This window comes from Spermophilus citellus (assembly GCF_964194105.1).
Source record: "Spermophilus citellus genome assembly, chromosome: 15".
Lineage (NCBI taxonomy): Eukaryota > Metazoa > Chordata > Mammalia > Rodentia > Sciuridae > Spermophilus > Spermophilus citellus.
Window position 1 is genome coordinate 72,121,916 of NC_138195.1, and position 18,412 is coordinate 72,140,327.

General features: G+C 46.5%; 2 protein-coding genes across 2 annotated transcripts in view; one reads left to right on the forward strand and one right to left on the reverse strand.

Moving 5' to 3' along the window:
• The window catches only part of ARL3 (ARF like GTPase 3), a 42,444-nt gene extending 42,267 nt beyond the window's left edge, over positions 1-177 (reverse strand). The window contains exon 1 of the mRNA XM_081267953.1: positions 50-177. Within this exon, the coding sequence (XP_081124079.1) occupies positions 50-52 (3 nt within the window). The 5' untranslated portion in view covers positions 53-177. The remainder of the gene's footprint in view (positions 1-49) is intronic.
• Positions 178-275: 98 nt separating this feature from the next.
• On the forward strand, positions 276-17,527 carry SFXN2 (sideroflexin 2). The gene is made up of 13 exons (XM_081267952.1): positions 276-485; positions 1,731-1,817; positions 8,298-8,482; positions 8,637-8,807; positions 9,999-10,097; positions 11,046-11,121; positions 11,371-11,456; positions 13,112-13,172; positions 13,478-13,544; positions 14,160-14,209; positions 14,464-14,513; positions 15,181-15,228; positions 15,966-17,527. Exons 3-13 carry the CDS (start codon positions 8,322-8,324, stop codon positions 16,063-16,065), a joined length of 969 nt encoding a protein of 322 aa, XP_081124078.1. The 5' UTR covers positions 276-485; positions 1,731-1,817; positions 8,298-8,321; the 3' UTR covers positions 16,066-17,527.
• Positions 17,528-18,412: the final 885 nt, after the last annotated feature.

Genomic DNA, 18,412 nt, shown 5'->3' on the forward strand with positions numbered 1-18,412 from the left:
GAGGGAGGCGACCCGCCGGCTCTAGAGGGGCTCGGGCCCCTACACTCACCATCCTCCCGCCGAGTCCCTCCTCCTCCTCCTCCGCCTCCTCCTCCTCCTCCTGCCTCCCCCGTTACCAGGGGCAACTGCTGCGGCACCGCCCCCGACGTCCCTCGCACGCACAGCGGAGGAGAAAAGCAGCGGTATGGGGCGGGGTCCAACTTCGCTTTCTCCAAAGTGCGCAAGCGCGCCGAAGTGCCCGCTCACTGCGCAGGCGGGCGGTGGTGCTGCTGAAGGCTAAGTCTGGCAAGCTGAGACCCGTGGAAGAAGAAAACTCGCCCACGTGGCTGGCGGGAGTCTCCCGGCCTGTGATTGGTCACGAAGGGGGACGCAGGGGCGGGAGAGGGGGAGGTTCCCTGACCCTGCCAAGGCAGTGGTTCACGCCAGAGTTCCTACGTGTGCTACATCTGGTGGCACTAGTCTTGGTGCATCACTCCTGGGAGCAGGTAAGGGGCCATGAGAGGAGGCCACCGGCCATATCTACCTCCAGTGTTCCCATCCCGGGGAGGGAGCTTGAGTCCGTTCTGACTCTGCCAGGGAGGGTTGCCGAACAGCGCAGGCTGGACTTCCAATTGCCGAGACCACGAGGTGTGAGGAGTGGCCTGTGAACTCTTCTCCTCTGATCCCGTTGCTTTCTTGTGCCAGGGCGAGGGGGTGGGGGGGTGTATGGATTGCGCACCCATCTCCTTAGCCCTTTGTCAGAGTCTGGGCTCGAGGAGTTCTGTTTGGGGAGAAGTCACCTGTAGGAGGGCGAGAGACAGACCGGGGACTGGCTCTGAATCTTGAGGTGAGAGCTGACAGCTGAAGTTAAAGGTGTTTTGGGGGGCCCACTGGATTTTATTAAGCTACCTTGGATCGGAAGTGCTGCCTCCCACTCCTTTTACCTGCAGAGAATCCTGTGGTAAGTATGCTCCAGGCCAGATTCTAGACGCTGGAGACATGGCAGTACACGAAATCTGCCCTTGTGGAAATTACATCCTTAGTGAAATGCTTTTAGTACAAGATTTTATTTTGTTCTCACAGCGCTAGATATTGTAAACGATAGAGTTGGGACTTGAACTGACTTCTAAACAATTTATTGTTTGTAAACGGTATTGTCCAGGTAGGAGGAACAGAGTGATTTATATCTGTAGTAAACCAAGAACCTAGAACTTTTCTAAGACCCAGTAAAGCCTGGAAGTTTGCTGATATTGTGTGTGCCTCGTAACTGTCAGTCCTGTCTGTCAAATACATAAGAGTATTGTCAAAAAGGAAATGCTAGATATTATTAATAGTTTCATCTAGGTTTTTGGACTTCATCCCTTCCTACCAGCAGTCTTTCGAACCTAATTAAGTATGTTGTAGTGAAGACAGATTTTCCCTGAATGACTTTAGCTATTCATGCATTCAACTAACAGTATTTTGAAAACTTCTGCTACTTGCCTACCTGCTTTAGATCCTTGGAGAGGAAATTCAGTTCAGAACCTTAACTAAGGAGGTGCAAGATGAGGGGTCAGTCAGTTTAGAGCTTTCATCTCTGCACTCGACCTATCTCTAGACCATTGGCTCTTCTGTGGAAAAGGCAAAGCAGATTTCTCCTTCTGGTTGTCTGGAGCCAGACAGCGCAGTTGCCTTGGAGTCAGACGAGTGCCAATATTGCATGTTTCTGGGTGTTTGTTTGATTATTACTCTCATTCTCCACATTGCTCTAGGAACCTTGACACAAATCCTCCCCATCTCGGTGGTCTTTGACCTGTCCTTCTAGCATCTCCAGCTGGCTGCCTTGATATCCCTCTGGTGTGAGTACCCACCATGATGTTTGTTTTGTTTCATTGTCTTGTTAATGATGTTTTGTTTTTCTCCCTGTCTGGGGCTACCAGCAGGGAAATTTTGAGCACTTACCTCCTTGTAAGAGGAAAACTAAGAAGGGGTTTGGAAGCCTGTTCTCTGAGCAAGCTTTGATTCTGTTTGCCAGAGAAAATTGGCTCTCTGGGAAGGATAAGTATCACTTCGGGTGAGGTAGTAATCTGTTTTTTTTTCTCCTTTCTTTTTCATTATTTTGAGATGGATCTTACTATGTTGCCTAGGCTGGTCTTGAACTCATGGGTTTAAGTGCCTGAGCCTCCAGTAGCTGTAACTGCAGGCATGTGTCACCATGGCTTTTGTGTTTTGTTTTGTTTTGCAGTACTGGAGATTGAGCCTGGGTGTTCTACCACTAAGCTACATCCCCAATCCTTTTTATTTTGTTTGTTTGTTTTTTTTTTAAACTTAGAAATAGGGTCTTGAACTTGTGATGCTCCAGTCTCAGCTTCCAAAATATCTGGGATTACACTGCGTATGCCACTGCACTTGGTTTCATTTTGGTGGTGTTTTTTTTTGTTGTTGTTGTTTTATACTAGAAATGGAGCCCAGGAGCACTTAATCACTGAGTGACATCCTCAGCCCTTTTTATTTTTTGAGACAGGGTCTCATTAAATTGCTAAGGGTCTTGCTCAGTTGCTGAGGCTAGCTTTGAACTTGTGATCCTCCTGCTGCGGCCTCCTGAGTTGCTGGGATTTCATGCATGCACCACCATGCCCGGCTTCATTTTTTTTTTTTTTTTTTTTTAAAGAGAAAACAAAATAGGCTGTAGTGGATAGAGGACCTGTTTAGTGACTTAGAGTTACTTAGAGCCTTGTGACCTCAGTGAAGAAAGGCCCATCTATTGTTAGACTCTGAGGACTGGATCTGTTGTTCCTCTTTATATTTGCTACAAGTGTGCAGTGCAGGGCCATGTGTGCCCCAGATGCCCACCATGCTGGTGGAGTGTGAACCTTTCTAGGTTTCAGTAAACTAAGATCTCGGATTCCTAATGTCTTTGAGATGTGACACTCTCTAATCCTAGGACGTAGCTGTCAATCACCTTTTTGATTTCCCCTTTCCACCTTGTCCTCATAGTGAAACCATAATCCTTCAGAAGGCCACCCTGGACATGATGGTGACCTTTCTAGGGAGGACTAGGTATGGCTTGGGAGGGAGGAAGGAGAGTTACTATAGACAAAATGTAGAAACCAGATATGACTCAATATGGGAGGGGGGCAGATAATTAGTAGCTTCATTAAAGAAAGTCTGAAGCCGGGGGTGGGGGCACATATCTATGCAATGTGGGAGCTGAGTGAGGCAGGATGATCCCAAGTTCAAGACCAGCCTTAGCAACTTAGCAAGCAACTGAGATTCCTGTCTCAAAAAATAAGGGTATTTATACACAATGGAATATTACTCATCCATAAAGAAGAATGAAATTATGGCATTTGCTGGTAAATGGATGGAATTGGAGGCTATCATGCTAAGTAAAATAAGCTAGTCCCAAAAAGCCTAATGTTGGGGCTGGGGATGTGGCTCAAGCGGTAGCGCGCTCGCCTGGCATGCGTGCGGCCCGGGTTCAGTCCTCAGCACCACATACCAACAAAGATGTTGTGTCCGCCGAGAACTAAAAAATAAATAAATATTAAAAATTCTCTCTCTCTCTCTCTCTCTCTCTCTCTCTCTCGCTCTCGCTCTCTCTCTCCCCTCTCTCCTCTCTCACTCTCTCTTTAAAAAAAAAAAAGCCTAATGTTGTCTCTGATAGACAGACACTGACTCACAACAGGCAGGCAGGTAGGGGAGGGAGGAGATGGGAATGGGAAAAACAGTAAAATAAATTGGACATAACTTTCCTATGTTCATATATGGATGCGTGTGCCACAGCACACTGATAACTCCACGTCATGTACAACCACAAGAATGGGAAGTTAAACCCTATTTACAGATATGTCAAAATACTGCCATATATGACTAAAAGCAACAAATAATTTTTTTAATTAAATAAAAATAAAAAATAAAAGGGGGCTGGGGTTGTGGCTCAGTGGTAGAGCCTTACACGTGAGGTACTGGGTTTGATCCTCAGCACCACATTAAAACCAATAAAAATAAAGATATTGTTTCTATCTACAACTAAAACAATATTCATAAAATAAAAAAACAATAGGGCTGGGCATGTTGTTCAGTGGTTAAGCACTCCTGGGTTCAATTCCTGGTACCAAAAAAAAAAGTCTGTTTTTTAAAAAATTATTATTTTATGTTTCCAACTTTACAGCTTGCTCTTATTTCTGTAACCAGGGCAGGTTCTGAGTTTGACTTAAAAGAGGTAACATCCTCTATGCCAAGAGAACCCAAGAATAAGCTGGAATGCATTTCAGATAGGGAGTATATATTTTTAGAGGGTATATGAGAGATGCAGCAGTGAACATTATAGACTTGGTCCCAATGCTTATGTCTGGGAATTCATATAAAGAACTGTAAATGACAAGAAGGTGACAATTACAGAAGCCCATCATTCTGCAAGGAATGTTGTTCTAGACTGACAATTTAGGGTGTTTTTTTGGGGGGTGGGTAGGAGGGTCTTATAGTTTATATAAAACAGGGTTTGGCCAGGCATGGTGGTGCATGCCTATAATTCCAGTACCTCTGGAGGCTGAGGCAGGAGGATCACAAGGTTGAGGCCAGTGACACCCTCAGAAGAAAAAAAAAAAAAAAATAAGGGCTGTGGTGTAGCTCAGTGGTTCAATTCCCAGAACCACAAAAATGAAAAACCAGGCTCTGTATAGTTTCTATGCTGACCTGAGTTAAGCAGGTGAAGTTCTTTCGTAATTTAGCAGATGATTACCCCATCAGGGTGCCTCTGTTAGGAGAGGCAGAGGACTTTGCAATGTTGAGTTGAGGGTGGAGAGAGATGTCATAGAAGTTCAGCCGTGTGTGTGTGTGTGTGTGTGTGTGTGTGTGTGTGTGTGTGTGTGTGTGTGTTGAGGGGGTAGGCATAGGGTTTGGCTCATCAGGCTGTCTCCGGTGAGTGTGAGTCTGGGCTTCTCTAAACCAAGGGGGTATGTGATCTTCTGGCCACCAAACTTCTTTGAGTTTCTTGTAGCATCTGGGAAGTGAACCCTTTCCCTGCCTCACTCCAGTTGGTCTGTGAACCAGTCAGTAGGAGTCCAAATGGAGCTGGAAAGGTGGACATGGCCAGTGGACACTTGCTTCTGCCTTCTGTAGAGATAGCCACATCAGTCACAGCTCAGGGTGAGGCAAGGGCACTGTGCATACTGCACGGTGGGCCTCCACACCAAACCTTTCCTTCCTCTTAGGAATGAGGGCTCCTAGCATATCAGTTTCCTGAAGTCTCTCCCACCCTAACAGTAATCTAAAAATTACTTCCTTTCCCCCCCTCCTCTCTCTCCTGTCTCTCAGGTCTTCCTTTTCTTGACTTGCCTCTTAAATTTAGTGGTTTTCAGGACTTGTAGGGGTTGGGGAGGCTGAGGCAGGAGGATCGCGAGTTCAAAGCCAGCCTCAGCAAAAGTGAGATGCTAAGTAACTCAGTGAGACCTTGTCTTTAAATAAAATACAAAATAGGGCTGGGGATGTAGCTCACTGGTTAAGTGTTCCTGAGTTCAATCCCCGGTATTCCCCCCACCCCCAAGAAAAGGGAGGTTATCAGATGGAAACCCTTTAAGGAAGGGCTAGACCTCCAAGGTCCAAAACGCTGAGGTTCTGTGTTCTCCTTTCCAGTTTTGACCCCTGACTGGCACAGCATTCCTCCTGTACCCAATTGCTTAGTAAATCATAAGACTCTGCTTTAAAAGGTTCTCTCCTTTTGGTCTCTCTGGGTGCATTTGGGTTCATTTGAGCCTTATCTCTTCTTGGCTGGAGTTTTAGGATTCCCTTCTGGCTGGCCTCCCTGCTTCTTGCAAGGTCCTCCCACACCCATCTATTTTCATATGATTGCCCAGAGAGTTCCCTTCCCTTCCCTTCTTTTCTTTACATACTGGGAATTGAACTCAGGAATGCTTATTTTGAGACTGGGACTCCCTAAGTTGCTGAGGCTGGCTACGTACTTGCCACCGTCCTGCCTCAGCCTTCCGAGTCATTGGGATTGCAGGTGTATACCACCATGCCTAACCCAAAGTGTTCGTTCTTTCTTTCCTTCTCTTTCTTTCTTTCTTTCTTTCTTTCTTTCTTTCTTTCTTTCTTTCTTTCTTTCCTTCCTTCCTTCCTTCCTTCCTTCCTTCCTTCCTTCCTTCCTTCCTTCTTAAGATTAACAGTTTATTGAGATATTATTAATTTATCATAAGATTCATTCTTTTTTTTTGTGTGTGTGGTACTAGGGATTGAACTCAGGGCCTCACTTGTACCAGGCAAGTGCCCTATCACTGAGGTACATCCCCAGCCCCTCAGAGTGTCCTTCTAAGTACACATCTGATCTTATTAGTCTTCTTATGATCCTTTAGTGACTTGATGAAATTCAAAGGTCTCAACTTTTTTTTTTTTTTAATATGTGACTCTATATTCTCTCTTGGCATATTAATTGTACTTCTTTTGAAAATGTTTTTGGCGTTTGCCCTGCAATTTGCAATATGTATTTACAAGTAGTCCAAGTCCACTTTCAAATAACAAGTGTACAGTTTCACAGGGTGTAGAACACTTTATAATAGAGAAGTCCTAATTTGTTCCTCTTATCCTTTTTATTTTTTTATAATGAGACAGGGTCTCGCAAGTTGCTTAGGGCCTCACTAAGTTGCTAAGGCTGGCTTTTTTTTTTTGGTTCTGGGGATTGAACCCAGGGCCTTGTGCACGGGAAGCAAGCACTCTACCAACTGAGCTCTATCCCCAGCCCCATAAGGCTGGCTTTGAACTTGTGATCCTCCTGACTAAGCCTGCTGAGTTGCTGGGATTACAGGCATGCGCCACCATGTCTGACTCCTCATCTTTCGTATTATTGCCGTCATTATCTTACTTATCCATAATTACCTGTCAATTAAGAATTCAGAATAAGCCTGCATTGTTGCTCATGTCTCTAATCCCAGCTGGCTCCTTGCAGGGGTGAGTAGGAGGACTGCTGAGGGGGAAATGAGAACCACAAGTTCAAGGCTAGTCTATCTAACCTAGTCAGACCCTGTCTTAAGAATATTTCTTTCCAGAGAAAGAAAAAAAGTAAAGATTTTATTTTACGTTCATGTATTCCTTCTCTGATACTCTTTCTTTTGTTATGTATATATGAATTTATGGTCAAAAATTTTCTGATGAACTTCATTTAAAATTTTATAAATCAGGTTTACTGGTGACCATTTCCTTGATTTTGTTTATCCAGCAAATTCTTCATTTCTTCTTCTTTTTTGATGCTGGGGATTGAAACCAGGGCCTTGAGATGCCCCCCTGTGCTACTTTCCAGCCTCAGAGACATTTTTTTTAGTTGTCAATGGACCTTTATTTATTTATTTACACATGGTGCTGAGAATGGAACCCAGTGCCTCACACATGCCCAGCAAGCAGTCCACCCCTGAGCCACAACCCCAGTCCCAGAGATTTCTTAAATAAGGTGTGAGGCTTGCCATCCTATGTTGCATTCCCTTTTTATTCTGTAGGAGCCCCACTGGGGCAGTTGTAAGGTGGAAGTGAGGAAGCATCAGTCTGTCCTGTAGGGAGCCTATGCTCTGCCTCTCGGTCTCCCCTCACTTCCTTTAGGTAAGAAAGTCTAGAGGTGTGTGGAGTTCCCACCCCCAGGTGGTTAGGTTCTGGAAGTATAGGCTTTGTGAAGAAAAATAGGGAGGGCTCATATTTCAAGATGAGTACTTTCCCCATCTCCCTGCCAGAAGCACCAGGGACTATATATATTTATATATATTCATATTTTTAATATATTTGTGTGTGTGTGTGTGTGTGTGTGTATACACTTTTTTGGGGGGTACCAGGGATTGAACTCAGGGGTACTCAAGCACTGAGCCATATCCCCAGCCCTCTTTTTGTACTTTATTAGAGATAGGGTATCACCTAGTTGCTTAGCGCCTTGCTTTTGCTGAGATTGACTTTGAACTCCCGATCCTCCTGCCTCAGCCTCCCAAGTGGCTGGGATGACAGGCATGTGCCACTGCGCCTGGCTAGCACCAGGGGATATTATATACTACTTCATCAGTGGGCTCTTGTTCCCCAGTTGGACTCTGAGCTCTCCAGGGACGGACACTGTCTTGTCCCTTTTTTCGGCTTTTCCGACAGAGTCATCAAGCACAGGCCTGAAACCATAAGCAGGCATCAGAGATACGTGTTGGTGCCTAATGTCTCAGCCTGGTGATCATTCACTGGGACTGCCTCAGCTGTGTCAAAGGATGTCCAGGAGCTGGTGAAAGCGGGCAGTCTACAACACTGGGAGGCACTCAGGCCCCCTTGGGCAGGCTTTGATTTGGGTGACAGTCCTTACTCTTTCTCTGTTCCTTAAGTCTGCAGTTTTGTGTGTGAGCAAGATGGAGGCCAGCCTGTCTGATTTTAACATCGATGCCCCTCGTTGGGACCAGTACACTTTCCTGGGGAGGGTGAAGCACTTCTTTAACATTACGGACCCCCGCACTGTCTTTGTATCAGAGCAAGAGCTGGACTGGGCCAAGATGATGGTGGAGAAGAGCAGGTGAGTAATCAAGAGAAGGGACTGTAGTGGGAGAGGGACACCAAAGGACAAGGAATAGGCAGAGATCTCTGGGAGAAGGGAGAAATGAGAGGAGGAAGACTGGGAGGACTTGATTGGGCTGGCTAGTTAACTGCCTGTTGTCCTTGGGTGACAGGATTGGGGTCATACCCCCAGGTACTCAAGTGGAGCAGCTGCTCTATGCCAAGAAGCTATATGACTCGGCCTTCCATCCTGACACTGGGGAGAAGATGAATGTCATTGGGCGGATGTCCTTCCAGGTCCCTGGAGGCATGATCATCACAGGCTTCATGCTCCAGTTCTACAGGTGGGCCCTGGAGCAGAGCAGGGGATTGTGCAGCTGCCTGGGTCTGCGAGGCAGTAAGCCGACTTAGGATGATAATAGCAGTCCTCTTGATCGATCACTTTCCAGGATATAGGCAGTACGCTAAGTTCTTTGCACGTGTTGCCTCATTTAGCCCTCTTAATGACCCTGTACATAGGTACTATTCTCAATTCTGTTTTGTAGATGAAATTCTAGAGAGGCTAAGTAATTCCAAATTCACACAGTCAGATAGGCTGTCCTAAGTTCTTCTTTAAAAAGTACTTATTTGCAATTAATTTATTTTTCTAATGAACCATCCACAGTAGACCGGGCATGGTGGCACATGCCTATAATTATAGCAACTCAGGAGGCTAAGGCAGGAGGGATTGCAAGTTTGAAGCCAGCCTCAGCCACTTAGCGAGTCCCTAAGCCAATCAGTGAGACCCTGTCTCAAAATAAAAATTAAAAATGGCTGAGGATTGGGCTGGGGATGTGGCTCAAGCGGTAGCGCGCTCGCCTGGCATGCGTGCGGCCCGGGTTCGATCCTCAGCACCACATACCAACAAAGATATTGTGTCCGCCGAGAACTAAAAAAAATAAATAAATATTAAAAAAAAATGGCTGAGGATGTGGTTCAGTGATTAAGCACCCCTTGGTACCAAGAAGGCCCTTTTTCTTGGCTCTCTAAATGATTCAATAAACTTTCTCTGTAGCTGCTGGATGTGTGACTCTTCCTCCTCCCCCTTTCTCCTCCCTCCTTTTTCTCCTGCCTCCTCCTACCCATGCATTCATTTGTTCAGTTATTGAGCTAGGCCTTGGGCCAGGTGCTGGGAATATAAAGACTTTGGTCTCTCCCCTCATGGAGCTCTGTTGAGGAGACCAAGAAGTAAACAGAGTGCAGCTTGGTAAGTGGTAGGTTGGAGCAAGAATATGGGGTCGTGGGCGCAGGGTACATGGAGAGTGACTAATTTTGTCTCAGGAAGGACAGGAGACGGGTTGGGAATGTTCCAAGGATTTTTCCATGTGTGGAAGGAGGAGGGTAGATATTCCAGGCAGAGGACCCAGTCTGTCCAAAAGCCTGGTACATAAAACAGTGGGAACAGTTTAGGGAATAGCAGATGATGAGGTAATTGGTGGACCTCAAGCCCTGCCTTCCATCCTCACTCCTCTGCTTCTGGCCTCCCTTCCTGGTAGGACTGTGCCGGCAGTGATTTTCTGGCAGTGGGTGAACCAGTCCTTCAATGCCTTAGTCAACTACACCAACAGGAATGCCGCTTCCCCTACATCAGTGAGGTAGGAAACCTAAACCCCAAGCTATCCTCTTACCTCCTCAGGCACAGGCCTGCTGAAGGGTTCCTGGGCTGTCACTCCCCTTTTCCGTGGGACCTGCAGTGAGCAGGTAGCAAAGACACCCTTTTCAATGTTTGGAAATATTTTCTCAGACTGACTAGGAGAGTATCTTCTTTCCAGACCAGTTCAAAATATGTTCATTCATTGATTTGACAAAATGTTCACAAGTGTATGTTATACCAGGTGAGATTCCAGGAGCTGGGGATACTTTGAGGAGCAGGGCATTGTGGTTCCTATTGTGGTGGAGTTTAAGGTCTTTTAAGAAAAGAAGCACAATAATCTCAGATTGGGATGGCTGCCATTAAGGACATAGACAGGGTGACAAGACAGCAAATGGCAGAGGGGTGTCCATGTGTCCAGGCTGGTCAGGAAGTCTTTTCTGCTATTTCCGAAGGGTGAGAATTCAGCTCCATTAAAGTCCAGGAAAGAGCCAGGTGTGGTGCCGACTGTACTTCAGCAATTCAGGAGGCTGAGGCAGGAAGATTACAAGTTCCAGGCCAGTCTGGGCAATTTAGCCAGATCTTGTCTCAAAATAAAATTACAGAAGGCTGGAGATATAGTTCAGTGGTAGAACCCTTCCCTATAACACATGAGGCTCTGGGTTCAAACATCACATCTACAGGAAAAAAAAAAGAAAAGAAGCCCAGGAAAGAATTCCCCGGGGCAGGGAACATCAGTATACACAGGTTAAATACTGAAAGAAGACCACTGAGCCAGGGCGTTGCGAGTGATGGGGAGGGGGCCCAATATTAGACCGGGATCAGATGACATGTGGTATGAACCCCTGATACCAGATTTTCTCCCCCAAGCCTGTGGTCTTGCCTCAACCATCAGGGCCCCCACCTTCAACACCTAATCTTTCAAACATCTAGCATCTCCTTCCTCCACTAGGCAGATGGCCCTTTCCTACTTCACAGCCACCACCACCGCATTGGCCACCGCTGTGGGCATGAACATGTGGACAAAGGTATGGTCAGAAGCTGCTGTGGGCATGGTGGCCACCAGGGGGCAGCAGAGTCCTGGGGAAGACTGTAGAGCTGTCCTGGGATTTGCCCTTAGTGGGCCTTGGCCAGAGTTTAGGATTCTTATTCTGGATGTCTGGTCGTGTAGTGGTAGCTCAGTTTAATTGTCTTCCTTTCTTTATAATCCTTAAGTCCCTCCCACTCCCACCTTCCCATGAGTCTGAACAACTCCCATTGTTCCCTGCCCCCAACAGAGAGCACCACCCTTGGTGGGCCGCTGGGTGCCCTTTGCTGCTGTGGCTGCAGCTAACTGTGTCAATATCCCAATGACGCGACAGCAGTGAGTACAGGGAGCCCCTTTCTCCATACGTGCCACAACTTAGCAGGGAAAGGGCAGAAAACCAATGCAGTGGGTGGCTTCCTGGGACTGGGATTTTATGGAGAGGGTTGCTGGGATGAGCCTCTAAAGGATCCCTGAGGACTGGCTACCCCTGTGGTGATGGCCCTGAGAGTGGTAATGGTGGGGGACTTAGGGTAGTCAGCCTGTCTGCTGTTGTGGGGGATGGGGGAGGTAGTATGGACCTGTGGGGTTTTACTCAGACCCCCTCCTTTCAACTGAAGCTGTGTTAAAGTTGTGAACTCTGCCTACCCCCAAAGCCCTGGGATGATGACCAAATGAAATGCAGCAGAACGAGGAGCCTCAAGATAGAACAGAACCAAGAAGCCTAAGCAAAGCCAGAGGAGCAGATAGAGGTTTTCTAGACCCCCAGCTCTAAGTGTTTCAGCTGAACAGGTGGAAAAATTCACTGTGTCTTCAGTTTTTACCCTTTTTTTTTTTTTTTTTCCAGTGCTAGGGAATGAAGCCAGTGTCTTGTGCATGCTAGGCTACATCCCGGTCCATTTTTTAAAAAATATTTTTTATTTGTAGTTGGACACAGTACCTTTATTTCATTTATTTATTTTTATGTGGTGTTGAGGATCGAACCCAGGGCCTCACACGTGCTAGGCAAGTGCTCTACCACAATCCCAGCCCCAGTTTTTGTTTCTTGACTAGAGTGTGCAGAGATGTTCCTCTGCTATGAGATTTTGATGATATAATTGTGTGTGTGTGTGTATGGCACTCCATACATTACCGGGAACATAGCAAAGGCTACATAAGTGTTATCATTTACATCTACAATCCGTGTTTTCTTGGGATTGCTAGCATTGGAGATACCGTAGGATCCCTTAGAGAAAGAACACTACAGAATATCATGTATCCACATTGCTCCTTCCTCTTCCCTTTTCCCATCTAGCTTTTTCCCAGTAGATGAATAAGTGCAGCCATCTACCTGGTCCCTGGTGGAGTGCTGTCAAGAGCTGGCCTGATGCCAGGCATGGGGGTGCACACCTGTAATTCCAGTGGCTTGGGAGGCTGAGGCAGGAGGGTCACAAATTCTAGGTCAGCCTTAGCAACTTAGCAAGTCCTTAAACAACTTAGTAAGGCCCTTTTTCAAAATGTAAAAAAGGGCTGGGGATGTAACTCAGTGGTAAAGTGCTCCTGCGTGGAGATCCCAGTACTCCACCACAATCTGCCAAAAAAAAAAAAAAAAAAAAATAGCTGCTCTGTGAACAGAGAGTGGTAACTGTCAGGTACTGGACTAAGTAGTTGTCAGGCATTGTCTTGTTTAATCCTCACCAGGTCCAATGAAGTGGGTGCTCAGCTTATCCCCATTTTGCAGATCAGGAGAACTGAGGCTTTAGAAAGGGTAAGGACCATGCTCAAGGTTATATATACACATGTTCTGCAGTTATAGTAGTCTGCTGAGGTAGTATGTACCCTGGGCCAACTCTCTTAGCCACTGATAACTGGACTGTGGAAGAAAGCTCAGGGGGCCAGGTTGCAGAGGGTGGTCTAGAGCTGGAGTGCCCTGGCCTTGGTCCCTTGGTGTGTCACAGGCCTGGCAGGCTCCTAGCACCCCTTTCCCAAGTCCAGCAACTCCTATTTATATTTAGGGAACTCATCCAGGGCATCTGTGTGAAGGATGGGAATCAGAATGAGCTTGGCCATTCCCAGGTGAGCAGAGGCTTCTCTTGAGGTAGGAGGGGGGATTTCCTTCTAAGACCCTGTTTCTTCCTTAGTGATCAGAGCAGGCCTTTGTGCCATTATAGTATTAAAAAGGCTTGTCTCGGACTCCAACCTCATTCCCCATCAATTTTCCCTGTATTTCTCTGTTTGGAACAGGCCTCTTATGTCCTTCCTGCATCATTTCTGGATCCCAAACCAGCTCTGACTTGCCCATGACTCTTACCCAGCCCTCCAACGCACTCCATGTACACAGAATAAATTATTCCTGATCATTTAATCTTTTCTGCCCTCAGAGAGCTGCAGCCATAGGCATCACCCAGGTGGTAATTTCCCGGATCACCATGGCTGCCCCTGGCATGAGTAAGATGGAGAAGCCCTCCCAACCTGGGGAACTCCGGAATACATGGTGGAGGCCTTAGCCACACTCAGGTTTCCAGTGGGAGGTGGGACCCCAGCCTCTGCAGCCATGCTTCTCAAACTCAGGAGAACAATCTTCGTTCCTAGAATATCACTTAATCAGAGATTTGGGGGAGAAAGTAATTTTCATTGAACTAATGAAAAGCCATTATGCACCAGGGCTTGACATGGTGGGCACAGCGTGGGCTGCTTAGGAGACGATGGTAGAGAGAATAAATTCCTTGCCTGGGTTTGCATTCAGCAGGGGCATATTACAAAATTTGTTTACATGAGCTTTCAAAGTTAGTTTTTGATTTTGAGAAGGATGGTTTGGGCCTAGTAGCAAATGTCTTTCTGTTACAGATTTGAAAGTTCAGAAGTTTGGGAAGCATGTTTTTACTGGGACTTGGGGGAAAGAGCGTGGCCATGACTTTGCAATCTCTGTTCTCCCCAATGGCAAATATTTTTTGACATTTTTGGGGAAAGCAGGAAACTCTCAGTTCCCACTCTTGACTGTACAAAGGGGTCTTCTAGCCACTCCCCCCTGCCCTCCCCAGCTTCTCCCCTGTTCTCTTCCAGTCTTGCTGCCAGTCATCATGGAAGGGCTGGAGAAACTGCATTTCATGAAGGTAAGCGGGGCTGTCTTTGCATCTTCCCTGCCCAGTTCCTCAACCACACCTGTGCTTGGGACTCCCTTCCCCTCCCCTCCTGCCCACTTCCACATTAGCAACAGAGAGTCTGGTCACTTCTCTTCTCCCTCAGGGCCAGCAGGTATCAGCTTCTAGTTTCTGCTAGCTGGCTGATCCCTAGAAGGGCAGGCATGCGGTTCACTTTGATGTACTTAGGACCCATGTGGGTCTCTCTTTTATTTGTTTTTGTGCAGAAAGTCAAGGTGCTGCATGCCCCATTGCAGGTCATGCTGTCTGGGTGCTTGTGAGTATGGTGTTTGGATAGTTTGGGTTTTATGGTGGCTGGGACATCCAAGATCTGTCTTCTTATTAGCCTGTGTTGGGGAACATGTGCTCCTTTACTTGACTTTAAAAGTTGCTGAAGCTGTGCATAGTGGCACATGCCTATAATTCCAGTGACTTGGGAGGCTAGAGGATAGTATGTTTGAGGCCAGCCTTAGCAACTTGAAGAGATTGTCTCAAAATGAAAAATAAAAGGGACTGGGGATGTAGCTGAGTGGTAATGACACAAGTCACGTCAGCATTCTTAGGAGCTTGCCACTGGGTAAACATGTCCTAGCAATAATCATGCTTTGCAAAGCCATGGGGTTGATGACAATGACTCCATTCCTACTGGCTGTGGGTGCTTGTGATCTTGGAGTACGCTGCTTGCATACCCTAGTCATATCATTATCTTCTCATCTGCTTGAACCTGGGTGTGAGGTGGGGGTGAGTGGTGTCAGGACATTGGTTTTGTCCCCATGCCAGGATGAATTTCCTCATGCTCAGAGGATGGGGAAAGGCTGTGGGGAGAGGACTGAGGGTCTGGCTGGGGAGGCAGGCCGGGTTCCTGGGCACCTCCCTTAGAGCTTTCAGGGATGGGGTGTGGACAGGGCTGGTCCCCTGACACTTTGGTTTCTTATTTCTTACAGCCTCCTCTTCATGGTGCCAGTGGCATGTGGGCTCTTCCCACAGATATGGTATTGGTCTTTTGTCATCCACTTTGGTTTATTAAACACCCTGCCTCTGCTGCTCTAACCTGCCTGCTGCCCAAAGCAAGAGGGACAGACCAGGAAGGGCATCAACCTCTTAGTCTAAATCCTGGGCCTCTTAACCCTGGGTGAATGGCAAACCAGCCAGATCCTCAAGGGGAGGAACAGCCAGGAGGAGGAATGAGTTGCTTCCACCACATGGAGCAAGCCTGAGAGATGGGCTAGTGGACAAGAAACTTCCTTTGTTGCTGGCTGGGTTATTTGGGAGCTCTGCTCTGGCCAGATCTGGCCTTTAAATTTGAATAAGGGCCTTATTCTAGTTCTTGTTTCCCAGAGACCAGATGATGATCTCTCTACTTCTCTTCCTGTCCTCCCAGATGGACAAAGGGAAGGGAGGTCTCAGATGGAGGAGTGGGGAGTGGAGACTGGCTCCAGGAGATGGGTTTGCTTGGTTATGAGACTGAGAAGAAGCCAGTTTCCCTTCTTTGAATTCTAGTTCCGTACTGGTTCAGTGGTCATCTGCTAAACACTTCCTTTAGCTCAGGGAGAGTGAAGCCAGGCCTGAGAAGAAGTAGGGGCGGCATACTGTGGGCATACTTTATATAAAGTCTTGTAAAGATTCGGTCTGGAAAAATCAGGAGGTAACATGTGGGTTGGAATTTTTCTGAGGGTACTTTGCCACTTATCCCAGGTGGCATGCTCATAATCTCCTCTGTTCTCTTCAGCAAATTACCAGTTTCCTATCTGGAACCAGAGCTCCAAGACACCATCAAGGCCAGCTATGGAGAACATGTACCTTATGTCTACTTCAATAAGGGTCTCTAAATGCCCCGCTCCAGCAAAGACCAGTGTATACCCATATTTGCACACCTGTCCTCCATCCTCTTTGCCAACAAGGCCTGAGAATCATGCTGGATAGGGGGAGGGTAGGGTAGTTGGGTGCATCTACCCAAGCAACTAGTTTGTTGGACTCCAGGGGATAAACATGAAAAAGGGACTTGAGGTTATTGCTCAGTAGTGAGAGTTTGCCTAGCATACATGAGTTCCTGGGTCCATCCCCCAACACTGCAAAAAAGGAAAAAAAAAAAAAAAACAGGGACCAAAGAGAACAAGGACCTAAGTCTTCTGTCTGTCTCCTCCTTAACCCCTGTCCCCTGGAGACAAGAAGCTGAGGCCTTCTCAGGGAGAAGTTACTGCTACCTGGGGAGACACTGAAGCCATTCATTTAAAAAAAAAAAAAACTTTAGGATTTCCTTCCAGCCATGATTGGAGATGAGCCCTTAGAACAAGAAAAGTTCTATATCTTCTCTTCCCTTCCCACCACCTCCTCTCCCAACCAATGGAGCCTTTTACCCAGGCAATTCTATCCTGACGCAAGAGAAGGGGCAAGCAGTCTGAGTCACTTTGGACTCATCTCCACTCTTCTCCATTCTCTTCATTGTGCCCTGGTTGGAAAGCTTCTTTGGGAGTTCTGCTAAATTAGAATTTAATCAGGCACTCAGGACTTATTAGTGCTGAAAAGGACACTGTGCAAAGCATCAGAGTTACATGGTGCTTCAAGTCCTGTCTGTTGATGTTGACTTTGTTCTGTCTTAATCATGTCTGGATCTATGCTTGCTATCTGCTCTATAATAGTGGAAGTTTCTTCTTTCATTGCCTTATATCTCTGAAAAGATAAGTCCCCTATGAGTGAAAAGGATGCACATAGACATTAATCCACACTTCAGTGGGTAAAATTTCCTGGCCGCCTCCCTCAGCCTATTAGCTTAAACACCAAAGAAAGACTGGTGTGTGCTGAATGGGAAAGGGGAGTTATACTTGGACACCTCTTAGAGGAAATCGATCAGGACCAAAGAGCCTTAAGTGCACACAGCAAAGCACAGCCACTTCTCCTCCCCAGCTGGGCTGCCAAAGTGGTTTCTCATGTTCCTTGGGGGACTGTTGTGGCATACCTGGGGTCACTGAGTTTTGTCTGGTAAGATTTGCTGACTGTGTTCAAAGGCTGTCACTGTGAATTGAATAAATTACTTGAAAGAGCTTGAAAAAGTGCAAACTAAGCTAATAAAGCCTGGATGGAAAGCAGGATCTGGTCTTTGGCCATCGTGTCTCAGAGGGTATCATACCTATAAGGGAAACCTGTCTGATGCCTGGGGGTCAGCAATTGCTCTAACTTAAGACGAATCTACATCTATAAAGTGTAATTTTATACAAAGAATAAGGATATGTTGGGCTGGAGCTGTATATGGACAGAATACCTTTATTTATTTTTATGTGTTAAGAATCAAACCCAGGGGCTGGGGATGTGGCTCAAGCGGTAGCGCGCTTGCCTGGCATGCGTGCGGCCCGGGTTCGATCCTCAGCACCACATACAAACAAGGATGTTGTGTCCGCCGAGAACTAAAAAATAAATATTAAAAAAAAAAAAAAAAAAAAAAAGAATCAAACCCAGGGCTGGGGATGTGGCTCCAGCGGTAGCGCGCTCGCTTGGCATGCGTGCGACCCAGATTCGATCCTCAGCACCACATACAAACAAAGATATTGTGTCCGCCAAAAACTAAAAAATAAATATTAAAAAATTCTCTCTCTTCTCTTCTCTCTCTCTCTCTCTAAAAAAAAAAAAAAAGAATCAAACCCAGTGCCTCACACATAAAAATAAGTAAAATAAAATTATTCTGTCAATATACAACTACAAAACAATAATTTAAAAAAAATGTTACAGAGACCCTATTCTTACATGTGGCATTTAAAGCGTAATATGTTGACTCTCTGACCCCTAACACAAAGACCTTCCCCTAACACAAACACCTTCCCCTACCTTGGAACAATGTCTCTTGGAATGTGCATCATAATCACCTGGAAAGCTGGTGAAAATAGATTGTAGAACCGCTCCCCAGAATTTCCAGTTCTGTAGGTCTAGGGTGGAGCCTGAGAATGTGCATTTCTTTTGTGGGGAGTACTGGGGTATGAACTCTGGGGCACTTGACCACTGAGCCACATCCCAGCCCTATTTTGTATTTTATTTAGAGACAGGGTCTCACTGAGTTGCTTAGCGCCTTGCCATTGCTGAGGCTGGCTTTGAACTTGTGAGCCTCCCGAGCCACTGGGATTACAGGAGTGGACTGCCACGCCCGGCTGAGAATGTGCATTTCTAATAATTTTCTTGTAATGCTGA